The sequence below is a fragment of the Anser brachyrhynchus genome, assembly GCF_964034855.1.
Source record: "Anser brachyrhynchus genome assembly, chromosome: 3".
Taxonomy (NCBI): Eukaryota; Metazoa; Chordata; class Aves; order Anseriformes; family Anatidae; genus Anser; species Anser brachyrhynchus.
In genome coordinates, this window is record NC_137696.1 from 90,313,833 (window position 1) to 90,330,517 (window position 16,685).

Sequence of the window (16,685 nt, forward strand, 5' to 3'; positions counted from 1 at the left end):
CTGACTATACAGAGCCCATGAATCATGCTTACAGCTAGGACAGTAACTCCTGTTCATTCGTTTCTGCTGATGTTACGGTACACAATGCACCTCTTGCCAGCAGCCTACAGCATTGCTGCAGGTAAGGTCAGAGAAGAGAGGGGCACGCCGGCCTCTTCCCCTGTGTTGTTGTTCTTCCCATGCAACTGGAATTGGCAAATTTATTTTTTCTCAGGAACTAATTCTTGGCTTACATCTGCTCCTCGCAAATTTTTAATTACTTTGGTAGCTTTTTTAATTGCCGTGTCCATCACTGTAATGCAGGGCCACGTGCCCACTTAATTCAAAAAGCCTATTGGACAAAGAAATAGGATTCCTTAAGTTCTTCCGCTGGGCCTATTTAAGCTCTTATATGAAAACTGAGCACTGCCACAACTTATCCCACAATCGTACGTCCAGATCTGAGACTAGGGTAACTAATGGCACTAACAACCGCTAACTAATTGGGCACTAATTCAAGCTGTGTCTGTGCACAGGACAGCAGGTGGTTGCCTTCTCAAGGATGCAGCAGAAGCTGCTAGCCTAGGTTTTAAAGGCAGTAAAACTGCAACCTTCATTTTCCTCTCTACCTTAAAGAACTTAAATGTAGCCAACAGCAACAGTATAAAATTTGCAGCACTCTGGAAGGGCACAGAAGTGCCAAAGAGTTCAAGAGGCTCTTTTTACATTGTCTCTTATGAATACATTCAGTACAGAACTGAAATAACTTGATCTTGTGCGTACATGAAGTGCCAATACATACATGCTGTTTTACAGGCCTGTTATGTATTAATTAGAGTAAGACCCTAGAAAACTAAAAATCAATGTTCTTTTGTTCCTTTAAATTTAAGTATTAAAAACCCTTCAGTGAGACATGAATGTGAAAGTATCGATTTCTCTTCATTTTGTAGTGTATTTTTCCCTCTCTGTTCTGCACAGATTTTTATATGCCACTGACCACTCTGCTCCAGTCATGCTGCTCTGAACTACACCCGTTGCTATAAGCTCATCACCGTCTAACCAGGTCATTTCTAATGACCATATGAAAGGCCAAGAAAATAAAAACCAATGTGCTTCCATGAATCAACACTTTGCAACCCTAAACCTACCCACTAAAGTAAATTTTCTGACCAACAAAGACAAGCTGCTGAGCATTGGCACCAAAGTAAATCTGACATGCAACACAACTCCAAAACTTCACATTATTCTTTACCGTGGCTCGCCCTTAGGACTTATGTTGTGGTACCTGTAGCCAGTAAAGAGTTCTAGCATCCATGAAAGTGTCTCGAGAAAGGATGCCAAAGACAAGCAGCTTCAAGCACCCCAGAAGTCTTGTATAATAATGCACTGGAAATTGGAAGAGAGCTCACTGCTGTGCTGTTACTGGGACTGCTGGGCATGACATCATAAACTGCTGTTCGACAGCGACTCGTAACTCATTCTGAATAAAAGATAATGCCAAACAAAATAAAGCAAGTAAAACACAGTATTGCTAGATTTTCAAGCAAAGAGGTTAAATAACCTCTGAATTATTAATCACTTTGCAGGTTGGCCTCAATCCAGAGTCCTGCCACAGATTGTCTTTATCAGACTAGAGTCAGAGTTTCAAAGCACTGTAAAGCCATTAAAATGAATGGGTTTTGTTTGTTTCTTGTTTATTTGTTTTAAGTAATTTGCATTAAGCAACAAGTTGGTAATTTGACATGGTATAATATAAAGGTCTGCTCAGTAGCAGCTTTAACATTTACCTAAAATTACTACAGAATAGCTCAGCACTTTGATGTGCTCCTAAAACATCATTAGTTATGTTTACATACCAGTTAAAACTGCTGATGCTACTGAACTCTAATATGCTATTAGAGGGGGGGGAAAAAAAAAAAAAAGCCATGTAAAAATACCACCACATTACAGAGGAGAAAACACAAGACACACAGTCATGGAAAGGGTTTTTTTGTTGTTTTTTTGCCCTCCCTCACTGTCTGGAGGGAAACCTCATTTCTATCAGCTCCGTGGGTTATCTGAAACGTATGGTTAGCATCACAATGTAGTTCTAATAAAAGCAGTTTGAATTAAAATTATATTTCTGCAAGTGCAAACTGTACATTAGAGTAAGTATAAATGCAAAATATTTCCTTTCTCTTGAAGAACAATGTCTAACAGCTCGAGAGATTGACATGTTGAAAAGCAGGGAGTGCACAGCAAAGTGAATTTTCATTCTGCCTCAGTGGACAGAGTTTTGGCCCCTTTCAGTATTAGCATGTGGAAGGCCAAACACATTGTTTAAATTTATAAATCACACAGAGTGAACACAGATCCATCAGCAAGATGATGCTGGAGTTCAGCCTCAGGCATATGGACATTTGCATGCCAAATTAAATAGCAGAACATGGGAAAAGTGTCCTCAATGAATACACTAAGAGGGTACTTAACATTATACACTCTACTGATTAAGGAGAATCCAGCACCGAACTTGTTCAGCAGTCAAAACTGAACTTTCAATTTAATTTCCCTGCACAGCCGCCACTCTCCATATATCCTGCCACTTTACCACTATGTATTGTCCTGAGATAAACTGCCTGTGCCTGTCCAAAAATTTGCATAAGAGATGGAGAAGTGTGCAGCTGCACACTTGCATATCCATCCAATGCAGGAAAACCAGCTCAGACAGAAGACATCAAAGTTTTTGAAGACATCAAAGTTTTTGAAGACATCAAGGTTTTTGATGCATCTGGAAGAAATGCTGCCCCCTGCCTAACAGCCAGCACAGCTGGAAACAGGACAGCAGCAACCATGTGTCAGGAGGGGGCTAATCGGCATCAGTGGCAAAAGCATTGATTTGAAAATAATTTGAAAATAATACCAAATTTTGAAAACATTCTTCTCTTAGTTTAATGCTTTCCTAAAAAGTGACTGATCTTGCTGGGTACTGCGTACAGTGAATGACTGCCTGGACAGACAGGCAGGAGGTCTAAATTAGCACACGCCTGTCATCGTTAGCCACTGCTTCACTCTGTGAACTGTGATCACATATCAGCAAAGTCATGTTCTCCCTGGAGAGTACTTCATTTAAAAATACAGGTACAGTAATGGTTTCTCTATGGATTTCCTGCAAAATGCTATGATGCTCAGACAAGCATCTTGAAAGCTTAGAAAAGGATGTTACTATTTTTACTCATGGTTAAATAAAAGCATCAGTGGAAAAAGATGAGATTTAAATAGCTATTAAAATAGCTCAAGTATTTTCAGCTATTTTAGTGTTAAGAACTGATTTAACAAGATTTCTCTATTATCTCTACAATACAAATTCAGACATAACTGCTAAACTTTAATTATTTTTTCTCTTTTCCAGAATTAAAAGCTGCTAACTGCCCAACTTTATTGATATTTACTAATGAATCCCATACTGCAACACACTTATTAAACTGTAATGATATTGAATAAAAATGCCTTAACAAGAAGTGCATACAGCACGCAGTGTTGGACTAGAGAAAAGTAAATGACAAAACTATCCTCACTTCTAAATCCGTACTTCAACTGGAAGCTGTGGAAACTTACGGATGGACATCTAACCTCACTAATAGACCAATATTTATCTGAAATTAGTTTCGCCTATAAAATACAGCATGCACATTTATGTATTTGATTAGCTTGTAATAACTGATAACACTCATACATTAATGTCAATGTGCTTTTATTTTTGGAGTGAAAAAACAACAGTAGGAAATGCAAAACACTTGCTGGTGTGTGTGCTCTACAAAGGCAGATAGATGTATTCACAGACACTGGGAAGAACCACCCAAAGCTTCACCGGTGGCTTTGCTCTCTCACTTGTTAAATACTCATAATGAGGCAGAGCTTATCATCTCTCTCAGCGCCTACGGAAACTTCCAAGCAACTGTCTCGTTCTTGCCTCCACCTCTCTAGAGAAAAAAAGGAACTGCTTTAACTCCCATTAGCAGCTGGGAAAAGCTTACTCCAAGCCATAGTTTTTAGACAGCAAGAACCCAAAAAACAGATAGGCAGTGAACGCTTTCCCTCAGTGGGAACCCTTGTCTGAACGAGCATGAGTGGGATTCAAGCTTGGGTTACTCATTTGCCAGCAGTGCACGTGAGTGGCGGGGTTGTTTTGTGTTTTCTCCTACAGTAAATGAAACTGTCCCCTAAAATACAAGAGGAGCATAAGAAAACCCAAAATCTTAGTACATGTGCTCACTCTTGCATGGATGTTTTTAGGAATTTTTTCACAGAAGTTTAAGAAACTTTGAGTCAAGATGCAGACAAATAAGAGATTATGATTATTATGATTTTTGTTGTGCCTACAGACAACTAACAGCACATACCAACCCTGCATTTACAACTATAAAGAGTGTGTTTGAGGATATATTTTATAAAAATCCCCCACAGTATTTGAGTACTTCATTCTGCATGTTATTTGAGGAGTTGGGGTTTGTCTGAGTTTATGTGCTTGGGAGTTTTACACAACACAAATAGATTACTGCATGTACAGTCCAATGTTTGGCAATATTCAATTAATTACACCACTATTCCCTCTTCATTACTGAATTTATTCCAACTTTGAACAGAACAGTCCATCGTAGCCTGAGCAGGTAACAGATGATACTGCTACTATGAGCTATTCTGCTTGCATTTTAGAAAAATTTGTCTTTCCCTATGTCCCCCAGAAATAAACACGTATGAAGTCTCATGAGCAAAATGTACATTAAGACATAATGTAGAATCACAGAACGGTTTGGGTTGGAAGGGACCTTAAAGATGATCTAATGCTAACCCCCCTGCCATGAGAAGGGACACCCCCCCACTAGGCCAGGTTGCCCAAAGCCCCATCCACTAGAACTTTTTAAGAAGTCCAATCATCTTGTGCTGCGTTTCTTACCAAGGAAGATTTAGTATAGATTTAAGGTATCAGAGCATGAAACCAGATGAAAATTGGGACAATCCTGCACTGTGAGTTAAACTGTCATGATAGACTTTGGAGAAAGATCCAGAACTCTAACCTCAAATTAGTGTGGAGAAAGTGCAGGCACTACCCTATGAACGTGCCTTCTTGTCAGATCATGGTTCCCTTTTGAGAGTGACCCAGGCTGAGAAAGCTACCACCCTGCCAGACAAACACAGCCAAACCCACACAGCTGGGCTGGTGAAGCACTGATCCCATGCAGGCACTGCATCAGGGGATCTCACATGCTGTGAGGGGGGAAGGTCCAGAATGGGGGACACGGTGGAGACCAAAACACACTAGTACTTCTGTTTGGAAAAGAAAATAGAACAGATCCAATGTTTACTGCTGTATTCGAGCTCTTTAAAACACAGAATAATTCTTACTTTCATAATTAGTATGAAAGATTCAAATTAAATTCATAAGTCAAATTCATGATATGAAAGGCCATTTTTTCATATTCATTTTACTGAGCTTTACAGTGAATCTCAACTTCTACTCTCTTTGTAGTATATCAGCTTCAACTTTTTTGATGAAAAGCAGTTTTGTTTCCTTTTATAAATCTTGGTTTTGTAACATTTCATCTCTTCACTTATTTTCTGTATTCCTTATCAAATGTGCTGTCATATAAGACTGAATGCTGAATAAGACAGTCAGTATTATCCACAAATTTAGACTTGCATAACTAAAATTGCTTCCAGTTCACGCTGCATCAGAAACTGGGAGTTCACTGAACTGTCTACATTCATGTTTTACAAACACGATGAGCATCTTCATGCACCTGCCACAAACACTTTTAACTCAAGCCAGTGAATGAGAATTTTATTTAGATGACATGATGACATTTCCCTTATTACTCCCAATTCCTTTCATAGGAAATAACATTTTTTTCCATTATTCTGGGTTAATTTCTGTATGGTCTGATTTTCTTTCCTTTCAATTCAGTTCTCTTTTTTCCACTGCATTATTAAATATTTTCTGCCCATCTTCAATTTACTTTGCTGTGTTCATTCTAGCTTTTATTTATATTTTATACCAACACTTCCTAGATCATTCTCCTAGTGACAGAACCTGACGTTGCAATCTATAAAACCAGGCTTTTATGGATTGTGATTCCTACTACAGTGACTAAAAGCATGAAAGTGGCAAAAAAAATTATGTAGGATAGTAAATGAAGCACTAGACTGCCTATTTCAGTTCTTTCAATTTTACTGCCTATTGTGATTGTGTCAAAGCAAAGTTAAAAAAGATTCAGATTTAATAATTTTTCTATGTGAACTGAATGACCATACTCCTGTACCCACATTTCAGCATGCTGTTTTATTAAGTGTCCATGCTATATTTAATCCAGAACCTCTCTATTTAGCTACTCCCTGAAATTGTTTTCAACAGTGAAAAAAGTCTGTGTCTTATGAAAAGCTGTCCAGGCTGACCTGTCCTGAATCATCTTTCTAGTCAACTTGGAAAAATGTGTTTGAGACTTTTATGATTCCTCAAACTGCATAGAGAATTCTTCCATAATTCCCTCATTTCTATAAGTAAGTAGGGCTAACACTTTGTATCTCAAATTCCTCCAAATTCTTAAGGATTACACATTCCATTTTAACTCAATGCTCAGTTTGAAAGTCAATTTGTTTCAACACATGTTATGAGAATGAAATGATTTAAATATAAATGAATTACAATTACACTATAAGAATTGCTTCCAGTAAAGACAGACTTTAAGAGAAGTTTGCACCCTGTTCATTTAAACTAATTTTAAGTGGCACTGGCACAAGATTTTATGTTATTCACCATAATTATAAAATAAATCCCACAGAGTGCTCCAAGTTATTATTTAGTTCCTACTGCGCTAAGTAAACCCCTAATGCAGACACAGATGCATGATTTGAAACTCAATCTGTCTCTCAAATATTTTGGAGTACTACATTGCAATCACCTGTTCTAAGAACCACAAAAAGCCATGGAAGATGTCACAGCTTCATTGGGAAAAGCCATCTCAACTTCAGCTTATGGGAAAAATGAAGTAATGGAACCGTATGGAGTATCTAAACCACCCAAATTCTGAAGACATATCATGAAGTCGTATGAAAATTGATTCAGTTCAAAGATTCTGGAAGTGTAATGTTGGGAAGCCAATTTATTTTCATTTTTATTTTTTGCTGATGAAGTTATTGAACTGTTCTTTGTTCTTGTTGTTCAAGCTTTTTTGTTTTTGCAAGTTCTTCCTATGGTAACTTGCTAGAAAAAAATTGCTCTGAAGCTGTTACAGCTTTGAAAGGCATTCCTAGACATATTGACTTTTCTTTTTCCTGAAATACATCTCACAGAAATAGCTCATCTAATAGTTTCTCCTAATGTTACACAGTAGCAGGAAATTACCCCGCTTAGAGCAGATTAGGCCTTATTTTGCAACAGCAGAAGGAAATCTAAATCCCCACCAATCCAAACAGACAAAGATTATTCTATCCAATTTTACATACAGAACTGAAGAACTGAAAAAATAAGATCACATAACTCAATCCTCTGATACGGGTTATTTCATTGAATTTGCTGGGACCTTTCCCCTGATTAATGTTAATCTTTTGTAAGACAAAGCTTGGTGCAACTTTGAGAAGCTCATGATTTCTTCTGGAAGAAATCTGTGGTAGCTGATCTCCCATTCCTCAGATCCTCCCAAGGCATAATCAGATGCTCCATGTCAAAGTAGCTGCCAGGCAATAAGAAAAGAAACTGCACTACTAAGATAGAAACTCACCCTTAAACCAGCACTGCTCTGTTCTTGCAAGAATGAAGAAAATATGTGCCTTGTTACATCTGTGCAAAGCTTGTGCAAATGACAGTGTGCCATCCTCTTATTTCATAGACAGCAATGAGCTCACACCCTTCTCGAGCCATGTATGTTTTTGTAAGTCAGTAAGTAAGGCACATTTTTGTGGTGGATTCTGCTGTAATGTTACTAATGTGCACAATCCAATTTCATAAATTAAATTTCAAAAACCTTAAATTATTCAAAATTAGTAAAGCATCTTCTATTTTTCAGTAACTTAAATATTATTTGTGGATAGTGGGGGAGAAACCACCAAGACTGTTTTGTGACACAGATTTTCTATATTTGCAGGATCAATGCCAGATGGTTTGTGCATGTTTATTTACATTTATTTTCAGTCCTAAAAGAAAATAGTGACTACCGTATTGTTGTAACCATAACACAGCATTCCCACACCTAGTCCCATAGAAAGCAGGAAGCTACACATTTGATGTAGAAGCCCTAAAAGACAGGAAAAGAAAAATCAAGCTACTAGTCTGCACTCATGTCATGATCCTTTCCCAGGTACATTTCCTAAACTACTCTACCTATAAATTCCCCCAGCAATTTTAACTCTGTTCTCCTCAACTTTCCAATTTCTCAATACATTCTCTGTCAAATTACCATCACTTCTCAGAAGCGTAGTACAGTTTTTGTCAAAGAGTTTGCATAAAGAAGGAGAAGAAAGGTGACTAGAATAACAAAAAAGGAAATTACATGCTGTACTATGCCAATTCAAGTGCTGATGAAGTCCTGCAGTTAAGTAGTTCATATTTTTGGATCAAAATGCACCAGAAATTAAGCAGAATAGGCTCTAAGGTTCAAACTAGCAAGCACATTCCATCATACCCAGAAGCTACATAAATATAGCAAATTGCAACAACTGCCTATTATACTAGTGTCAATTTAAAATCCAATTTTAAAAACAAAAGCTACTTGTTTCAGATTTACATTTCCCTCAAAACTGTATAATTCAAAATGTTTTTAAAGAAATATCAGACAGCTTCTTCAGATTGCCATGAAATTTTCAGCCACACCCAAGTTTCAAATAATCTCTTCTAATACATCATGAACTAACAAAAATAAGTGTTTGAGACTTCACAGTAAAAGGCCACCTGCTAATAGAGGTGGGAAAATATAAGTGTTCCACAGAATTCTCTTCAAATCTGATATGTTACATTGACCACAACAAGACTTATAAGACCTTTAACGTAAACTTAGCTTTCTAACGTATTACATTCCGAGTGAAAGATAATTTTGAAATAAAACAAAGAGATGATGTGTTATGCTGGGATAGAGTTAATTTTCTTTGTAGAGGCTCATCTGATTGCTGTGTTTGAACTTTTGATGAAAATAGTACTGATAACACACCGATGTTTAGTTGTTGCAGAGCAGTACTTACACAGAGCCAAGGCCTTTCCTGCTCCTCGTGCTGCCCTGCCGGTGAGGAGGCTGGGGGTGCACCAGGAGCTGGGAGGGGACACAGCCAAGGGAGCTGGCCCAAGATGGCCAAAGGGATGGCCCACACCTGGTGGTGTCATGATCAGCAATAAAACTGGGATAAAGAAAGAGGAGAGGGGTACATTCGGAGTGATGGTGTTTTTCTCCCCGTCACTACCCGCGATGAGCCCTGCTGTCCTGGCAGTGGCTGAACTCCTTCCTGCTGATGGGAAGCAGCAAATGAATTCCTTGTTTTGCTTTGCTTGCACATGTGGTTTTTGCTTTACCTAGTAAACTGTTTGTATCTCAGCCCATGAGTTCTTGTGCTTTTACCTTTCTGATTCTCTCCCCCATCCCACCCGGGGAGAGTGAGCAAGCAGCTGGGTGGTGCTGAGCTGCCTGCTGGGGCTAAACCACAACATGACAATATCTGATAGAAAAAAGATCACCTTCGAGTTAGTTTTAGATGAACCTTTCAACGACTTCTCATTGCTGAAACCCAAACTTTTGGTATCTACAGCCCTCTGGGGTGACCAGTTACTGCAGGATTACTACTGCCATATATTTGGATTCCTTCCCCCTTTACACTGCACGCTCAGCAGAACTGCTCTGCTCATAAGGGCCTCATCTTTCTACAAAGTGATCAATAAGCTGTGCTCAGAGGCTTATCCCAGTAAAAGCAACCTAGAATAATAATCCCTTCATTTGCAAGGAAAAGAAAAACAAAACAAATTGGAACACTGATGGCAGCTACAAATAAAGAGAATTGATAAAAGGGTTATTAACCACCGAAATCATGAAAGACTTCTAAAATGAAGTATTGTTCTTTATCACAGTGTTCATCATAAAGTTCTTTATCACTTTATTCTTTATGTAACTGAGTTTATTTTCCCCTTGTACAATCCTTTGTTTATAGCCCCCTATTAAGTCTCCATTTCATTCTGAAAATACATCACACCATCATCTTTATTTTGTCAGTATGGCAGCAATGGCAAAAAGGAAGCAGGACTGCAAGCTGCTTCTCTGCAAGGCAGCTTTTTACCAGAGACACCAATGAAAGGCAGTCTTCAGAAGGTTCCCTGATGGCTTTAATTAGAGAAACAACATGCTTTGAGGTTGGCCAACCTCACCTGTAAATAGCTCTGCACAGCAGACGCTTTAGAAGGTGAAACATTACAAGTTAATTAAAATAAAGCAAAGACAAGATTAGCAGAAATGAGTAGGCAAAATAGTACGGCATGCACATGACATAAATTCCTCCTCCTGTCAGTGTAACATGCTCAAAGGCTGCTAAGCCAGTAGCTGGCTTAGACCTCCTGGTCCCTCCAGTGGGCAGCTCCTCCAGTTGACACTCCCAGAGATACCCCCACGTACACCCGCCTCCCGAGTCGCTCAGCCTGCTGTCCAGCTTGACGTTGGCTGGTGACAGACACCGACACGCTCCTGGCACTCAGACCATACATACCCTCGAACACAGGACAGAACGCCCCACATGCGAAAAGAGTTAGAAATGGGGTGTGACGAGAAGACCAGACACATGGTGCTGACTGGGCACAGTGCACAGCCGGACAGTCTATCAACCAGCCCAAGGGCAAGCAACCAGTCCTTCTTCTTCCCCTTTTACCCAAAATCTGCCCTGTCGGTGGTTGCTGGCTGTCTCCCCTCAGCCCACGGGGACAGCCCTGGGAGGAGCCAGGTCAGGGGCTCCATCTCCCAGGATGGGCTATTGGGGTTCCCCTGCTGCAGCTGTGCCTTCTGCCCCTGCTCACAAGGGAGCCTCCCCCCGTCACCCCTCTTTGAAACCACCCTGTTCCTCTCATTTTCTTCTTCAACACAGGTGCAAACACTGGATTCACATTCTTTTACACTGCAAGTTAATAATGTGCTGATGATTTCCACACCCGATTTTGGAGATGACATCTCCGTGGGCCTTTCTCCAAGGCTCCTCCAAATATGCTCCAATGTGTCCCTTAAGGAAAAGAAGTTTAGGGCCCTCCCTGCTGAACGCTTCTGCAAGCTTTTATACACAATATAATCAACGAGCAGTATTAACAGTACCTATATTGAATTTATCCTATCATCTGTTACTCACTTCATAATACCCATTGAGAACATGTAAAAACGTCAGTACTAAGGGCAAAGTCTCATCACATGCAGTTTTAACTACACCACTTCATCCTTTTCTTAGTTTTATATGTTTAAGAAATCAGAGTGAATGACTACTTAATGCAATAATGTGCCCCCTTTTAAATATTCTGTGCTTGACACAGAAGAGTTCTGATTTAATATGCTCTCCTAACGCTTTTATCTTTCAAATAATGAAAAGGAAACCTTCCATATAGTTTTCTCATGAGTGAAAGCCATCATTTCCAATCACACTCATTTCCTTGAAATCTACATTACCATGAAATGTTTATGACAGTTAACTGTTTTGAAATAACCTATGTATTTTTATTCACCTTATTTCTATGACGAGAGACCTCATGGCAAGGATGGAATAACAATATGGAAACTAACCATCTAATCCAACTGGACACAATTGATTGAAGTCTTATTATTTCCATGTGTAAGAGGAAACTAAAGCCAACTGCAATCCACAGTTTTTGGCATTCTCAGTATGCTTCGCATCCAGTAAAAGTGAATTTCACTTTTCATTTTTATTTTTACTGCACACTGATATCAGACATATAGACTTTACTTGATTGTTTAAGAAACATGTTTAAATAAATTTAAAAAGCAAGGTCTTTATTATGCCTACTGCTCTTGAAAAAGCTGTTACGTTTTGTAAATGATGTTCTGCTCTCTTTTGCAGAATGGATATTCTTAAAAATAACTGGTATCGAAACTTTCGTACAGGATGCTGAAATCTTCAAGAACAGATATAAAGAGTAACAACAGTATAGTTATAAAACAGATTTGAGTCAGCCAAAAGAAACTCACGACGGATAAATTCAATGCCAAAGAGTTATATTTCAATGTATTCTGAAGTAGCATGTGTGATAAATTAACTAATATTTCCAAAGAAACAAATCCTCATTTCCTAAAAAATTTGAATACAAGATTATTAGTTACCATCATGAAACAAATATATGCTTTCAGCATGAACCAAAAGAAACAGCCCTTTATTAAAGGCTTTTAAAGTTCATTTGCTAAATATGTCGTATTTGTCAATATATATATCCCTGATACAAAAAACAAACCAAGATGGATCAACCACGTGAGTCCCTTTCTTAGTGGACGTCTGAGGAGATTAAAAACTCATTTTTTAGTTTCAGCAATATATTGATCATACCATGAAATGAATCTTCCAGTAATATTTACTGATAAGCTTTTTTCTTCAACTTTTTCTCTCCAACTAACATATTTTTTAATGCCACTAAATCTCACTAAATCATGAGATTGATGCCTGACTTTAAAAAAAGTTATCTCCTCAGGTGTTATTAATAGTAACACACAACACTAAAAGACAGGCACCACTGATTATTTTTTTCACATTTTCCTAAGAATTTAAGAAAAAGCATCACATTCAAGACTCAAGGTTGGCAGTGCCAAATGATTTTACTAGACCTATTTTAATCAGCAAGGTCACCTACAGAAGGGGAGAAATGGAAGAGGGATCAAACACTGCTTAGATGATAAATGCTTGCTTCTTCATAAAGACAATTTTCATACACAAAGTGAATTATCTTCACTGTAATATTAAAATTAATACAACTACTCTTAAAAAAATGTTTCACAAATACTAAGAAACTTAGTTTTCTGACTCCTTATGCATATTTAATTCAAAATTACATTCCCAGAACTAATTCCCAAGTTTAACTGCTGTCTGTACAGCTTTTTGTGTGAACTTTAGAATCACCTTTGTTTATCTGTTCAGATAAAATAATGCAAGCATGCACAATTCTGAAATTAAACAAAAAAAATCAAAAATATGAAAACCCCAATTTTTAATATAGTAATAAACATTATTTCTATACATAAACTCACTCAGACATGCAGAATGCTTAAATACAAACAATCTGTGTACCTGAACTGTAGAACTAATTTCAGATGCAAACCCTCCTGTCAAGGGAGCCTCGTGGCTGATCAGCAATCGCCCAGTCTTCACCACTGACTGAAAAGGAAAAACAAATACAAAAATGTAATCAATTACAGCTCTTGTGAATTTCTTACCTGTATTACTTACAGAATATATGAATTGTATGATATTATTAGCAGTACTTAAGTGTAGCTGCAATTTCCCTCTTGCATTTTCACTGAAATGAGGAATCATCCCATAAATCTGAGTAATTATTAGAATGTTTACATTTACTAGAGAAGTGCTTATATCTTCCATTCCATTTTAAGCAAATATGAAGAATAAAAATAGATTCTACTGAATTTGAATTTATCCTATCAATTCAAATTGTAACATTTCTGAAAGAGAATAAGATTTTTAAAAGTCATCAGCTTGGATCCTGTGAAAAATAAAAAGCACACATGCAAATAAATCCTTCACCGATAAATCTGCCTGACCAGACCCTAGGTAAAACTCATGAATAACAACCATTCAAAAAGTATACTTATTAATTTTTTTTTATTATTTTTTTTTTTTAGCAAGAAGACAATTGTATGGATTAATGTTTCTTATTCAGGTTTTACACAGCAATTGCAAACATTTTCTAATTTTAAATCTCAAAGTTTGTGTAGTTTATATGGAATTCACTTCAGAAATAATTCCACAGCACAATACATACAGAATGTAACATAAGCTACTTTTAACCAAAAACTGTGTTTATGTTGAAAGACAATGATGAAAGCAAAATAGTTTAATCTGATGAGAGTACAAAGCTTCAATACAACCAAATATCTTGAGGTATATAGCAATTACATGCTAAATTGCTTAGATTTCACAAATATCAGATGCCTCTGGTTAGAAATATGGCAGCCAAGCTTTACTTTTCATAATAAACATTTTACCATTTCATAAGGTGCATAAAAAAGTTCCATGAACTTCTAGATTTACATATTAGGGGAAAGAAAAAAAAAACATCAAAAGGTTGTGTATAGTAATCTTTCAAGGACAGGACAGTTACAGTCGTATTTTAGACATAATTACACGGTGTACTGTTAGCATACCAGTAGTAATCAAGAAGGAAAGCCCAAGATACTGGTAGCTCTCAGCTCAACTTTTCTTAGAGATGTGAACTTCTCCAGTGGGGCAGCTCCAGGCTATCTACTTTATAGAATATATAAAGGCTATGTCTTAATAATTCCATTTTCATTATGAATCCAGTATTTTCCTAATCCTTTCAATTTTCTAAGGCAGCTCATTGGCTCTAAGTAGCTTGTCCACAGAGGTACTGGCAGGTCACAGGCCAATAAGCAATATGAACCATATACTTTACTATGGAGGAGCCTGAAAATATTCAGATCTAAGCAAGACAGGAAAAGGCAGTTGGAAAGTTATCCATTGTGAGGTAGGGTATTTCCTGTATTTCTTATGCCTGCACTGGAAACTCATAGCTAAAGAGCAGAGACATTAAATGCACTACAAATCTGTCAAATTCACCAAAACAACAGCTCAGAAAAATAAACACTCCAGTTTAAATTTGATATGATAAAACTGATATGATTAATCAATTTACAAGTTTGTTTTTTTTTTATTGTTTGGTTTTTGTTTGTTTTGAGAATCCACTTATTTTAAATGAAGATATTTATTCTTTTGCATATATTTATTCTGAGAAGTACACACTTTGAAACATTACAAGCTATCATTACAATTAGCGTCTCAACTCAACTAAAAAGTACCTGTCAGGCAACCATGCTAGCAAGGCTTGGGGACGCTTGGTACCCAACCCAGCTTGTTCAGGGCTAGTGTGGATACCTGCAGCACATTGTGCCATATAGAAATACCTTTAAAATTCTTCTATATGTTAATACAGAATCAAAATGAGCAGATGTTAATCATTATACTGCATTGCAAATATCAACCTGGATTTTAAGGAAAGATCCAAGTACTGCAATTCCTGAATATTACAGGTTCTGCTGCATTAATTTTTGTTTGAAATTTCACACTTGTTCCTAAAACACTGTGCATCTCTCAGAAAGACATGCAATGTTAATTATGGCATTTCCAGTGTTTGCAAATGCATCACAGCTATTGCTAAGTTGTTCCAATATTTAACTGCTTTCCCTGCTAAAATTTTGCATCTTATTTCTAAACTAGTTTGGCTAAGTTCAACTTCAAGCTGCTGGTTATTATTTTCCTTCTGTTTGCTATCTATCATCTTCTAGGAGAAGCTATCTATTATCACATTTCAGCTCCCCACATGAACATGTTAAGATTGTGATCAAATCATCTCCTACCCACACTTTTGCTAAACTAAGCAGACTGAGCTTTAAATCTTTCATCATATAGCACACTTCCAGTTCCTTCATCATTCTTACAGCCCTTCCCTGAATCATCTCCAGTTTTCAGTGTCCTACGCCCATCTCAAACCAGCATTCCAGCCTTTTACAGAGCAACACCAAACACAGAGGCAATGTAACCTCGGTACTGCGGTTCTTGGATACACAAGGCCTTTTGGCCAAAGCATAACCCCACGAGTCCAGTTTCAACTGATAACTGTGATTCCCCATTTTTGGGAAACGATTTTTTTTTTGCCTTTAACAAATAATTTCTTTCTGGAATAAAGAGGGAATAATAGTCTGCATTCATTATTTCAAGATGCGAAATTATATTTGGATATGCTGAAAAACATAACATGAGCCTGAACCCAGCCCAGCCAATGAATCCAACTTCTCTTTATCAGTGATCGAGTGGCTATTTCTCCAACGGCTTCCTACCTCCAACATTTTTTTTTTAAATCAGTAATGGTTTTAAACGTTTTCCATATCTTCGATAAAAATACTAAAAGGTTAAAATACTACAGGTTAAAAAAAAATCATACTATGCAGGACCTCAGTGACTTTACTATTACCATTCATTAGCATCGCCCTTCCAAACCATATAATTTAAGTCAGGGTAGCCCTACTGCCTTACTTCTCAGCTATGTTAATTTGCTTTGTGAACACCTACTAAAGTTCTCAACTTCTCGTTGTTGATCATGTATTTCTAAGTTATTTCTTCCTACTTGTTTTTTCTAAGCTATTCTTTTCATGCTTTTATAGATCATTCCTCCTAATTGTTTTGGTACACAGTTTGGAGGGTGGAGTTTTTTTGTGTTTTTTTTTTTGTTTGTTTGTTTTAAAAGAAAAACAACTCTGTAATGCATGAGATAATTACTGAATTACTGGTCAAAAAATACTTCAGTTCAGCGAAGATAATGGGTCTTTGTATGTCCTCTTCATTTTAATTATATTGTTTTCTCTACCAAAGACAACAGTACCATACAGTAATAACTGCAAGCAGTAGCAACAGATGTTATTATTTTTTTTATATACAGCAAAAATGTTATATGCAGATATATACTTTTTCTA

At 37.3% G+C, this 16,685-nt stretch overlaps 1 protein-coding gene across 3 annotated transcripts in view; it reads right to left on the reverse strand.

The window, feature by feature from the left end:
* The window catches only part of BCKDHB (branched chain keto acid dehydrogenase E1 subunit beta), a 125,628-nt gene that overhangs the window by 41,118 nt on the left and 67,825 nt on the right, over positions 1-16,685 (reverse strand). For all 3 annotated transcript variants that reach the window (XM_080584826.1, XM_080584825.1, XM_080584824.1), the window contains exon 9: positions 13,252-13,338. In XM_080584826.1, the coding sequence (XP_080440952.1) occupies positions 13,252-13,338 (87 nt within the window). The remainder of the gene's footprint in view (positions 1-13,251; positions 13,339-16,685) is intronic.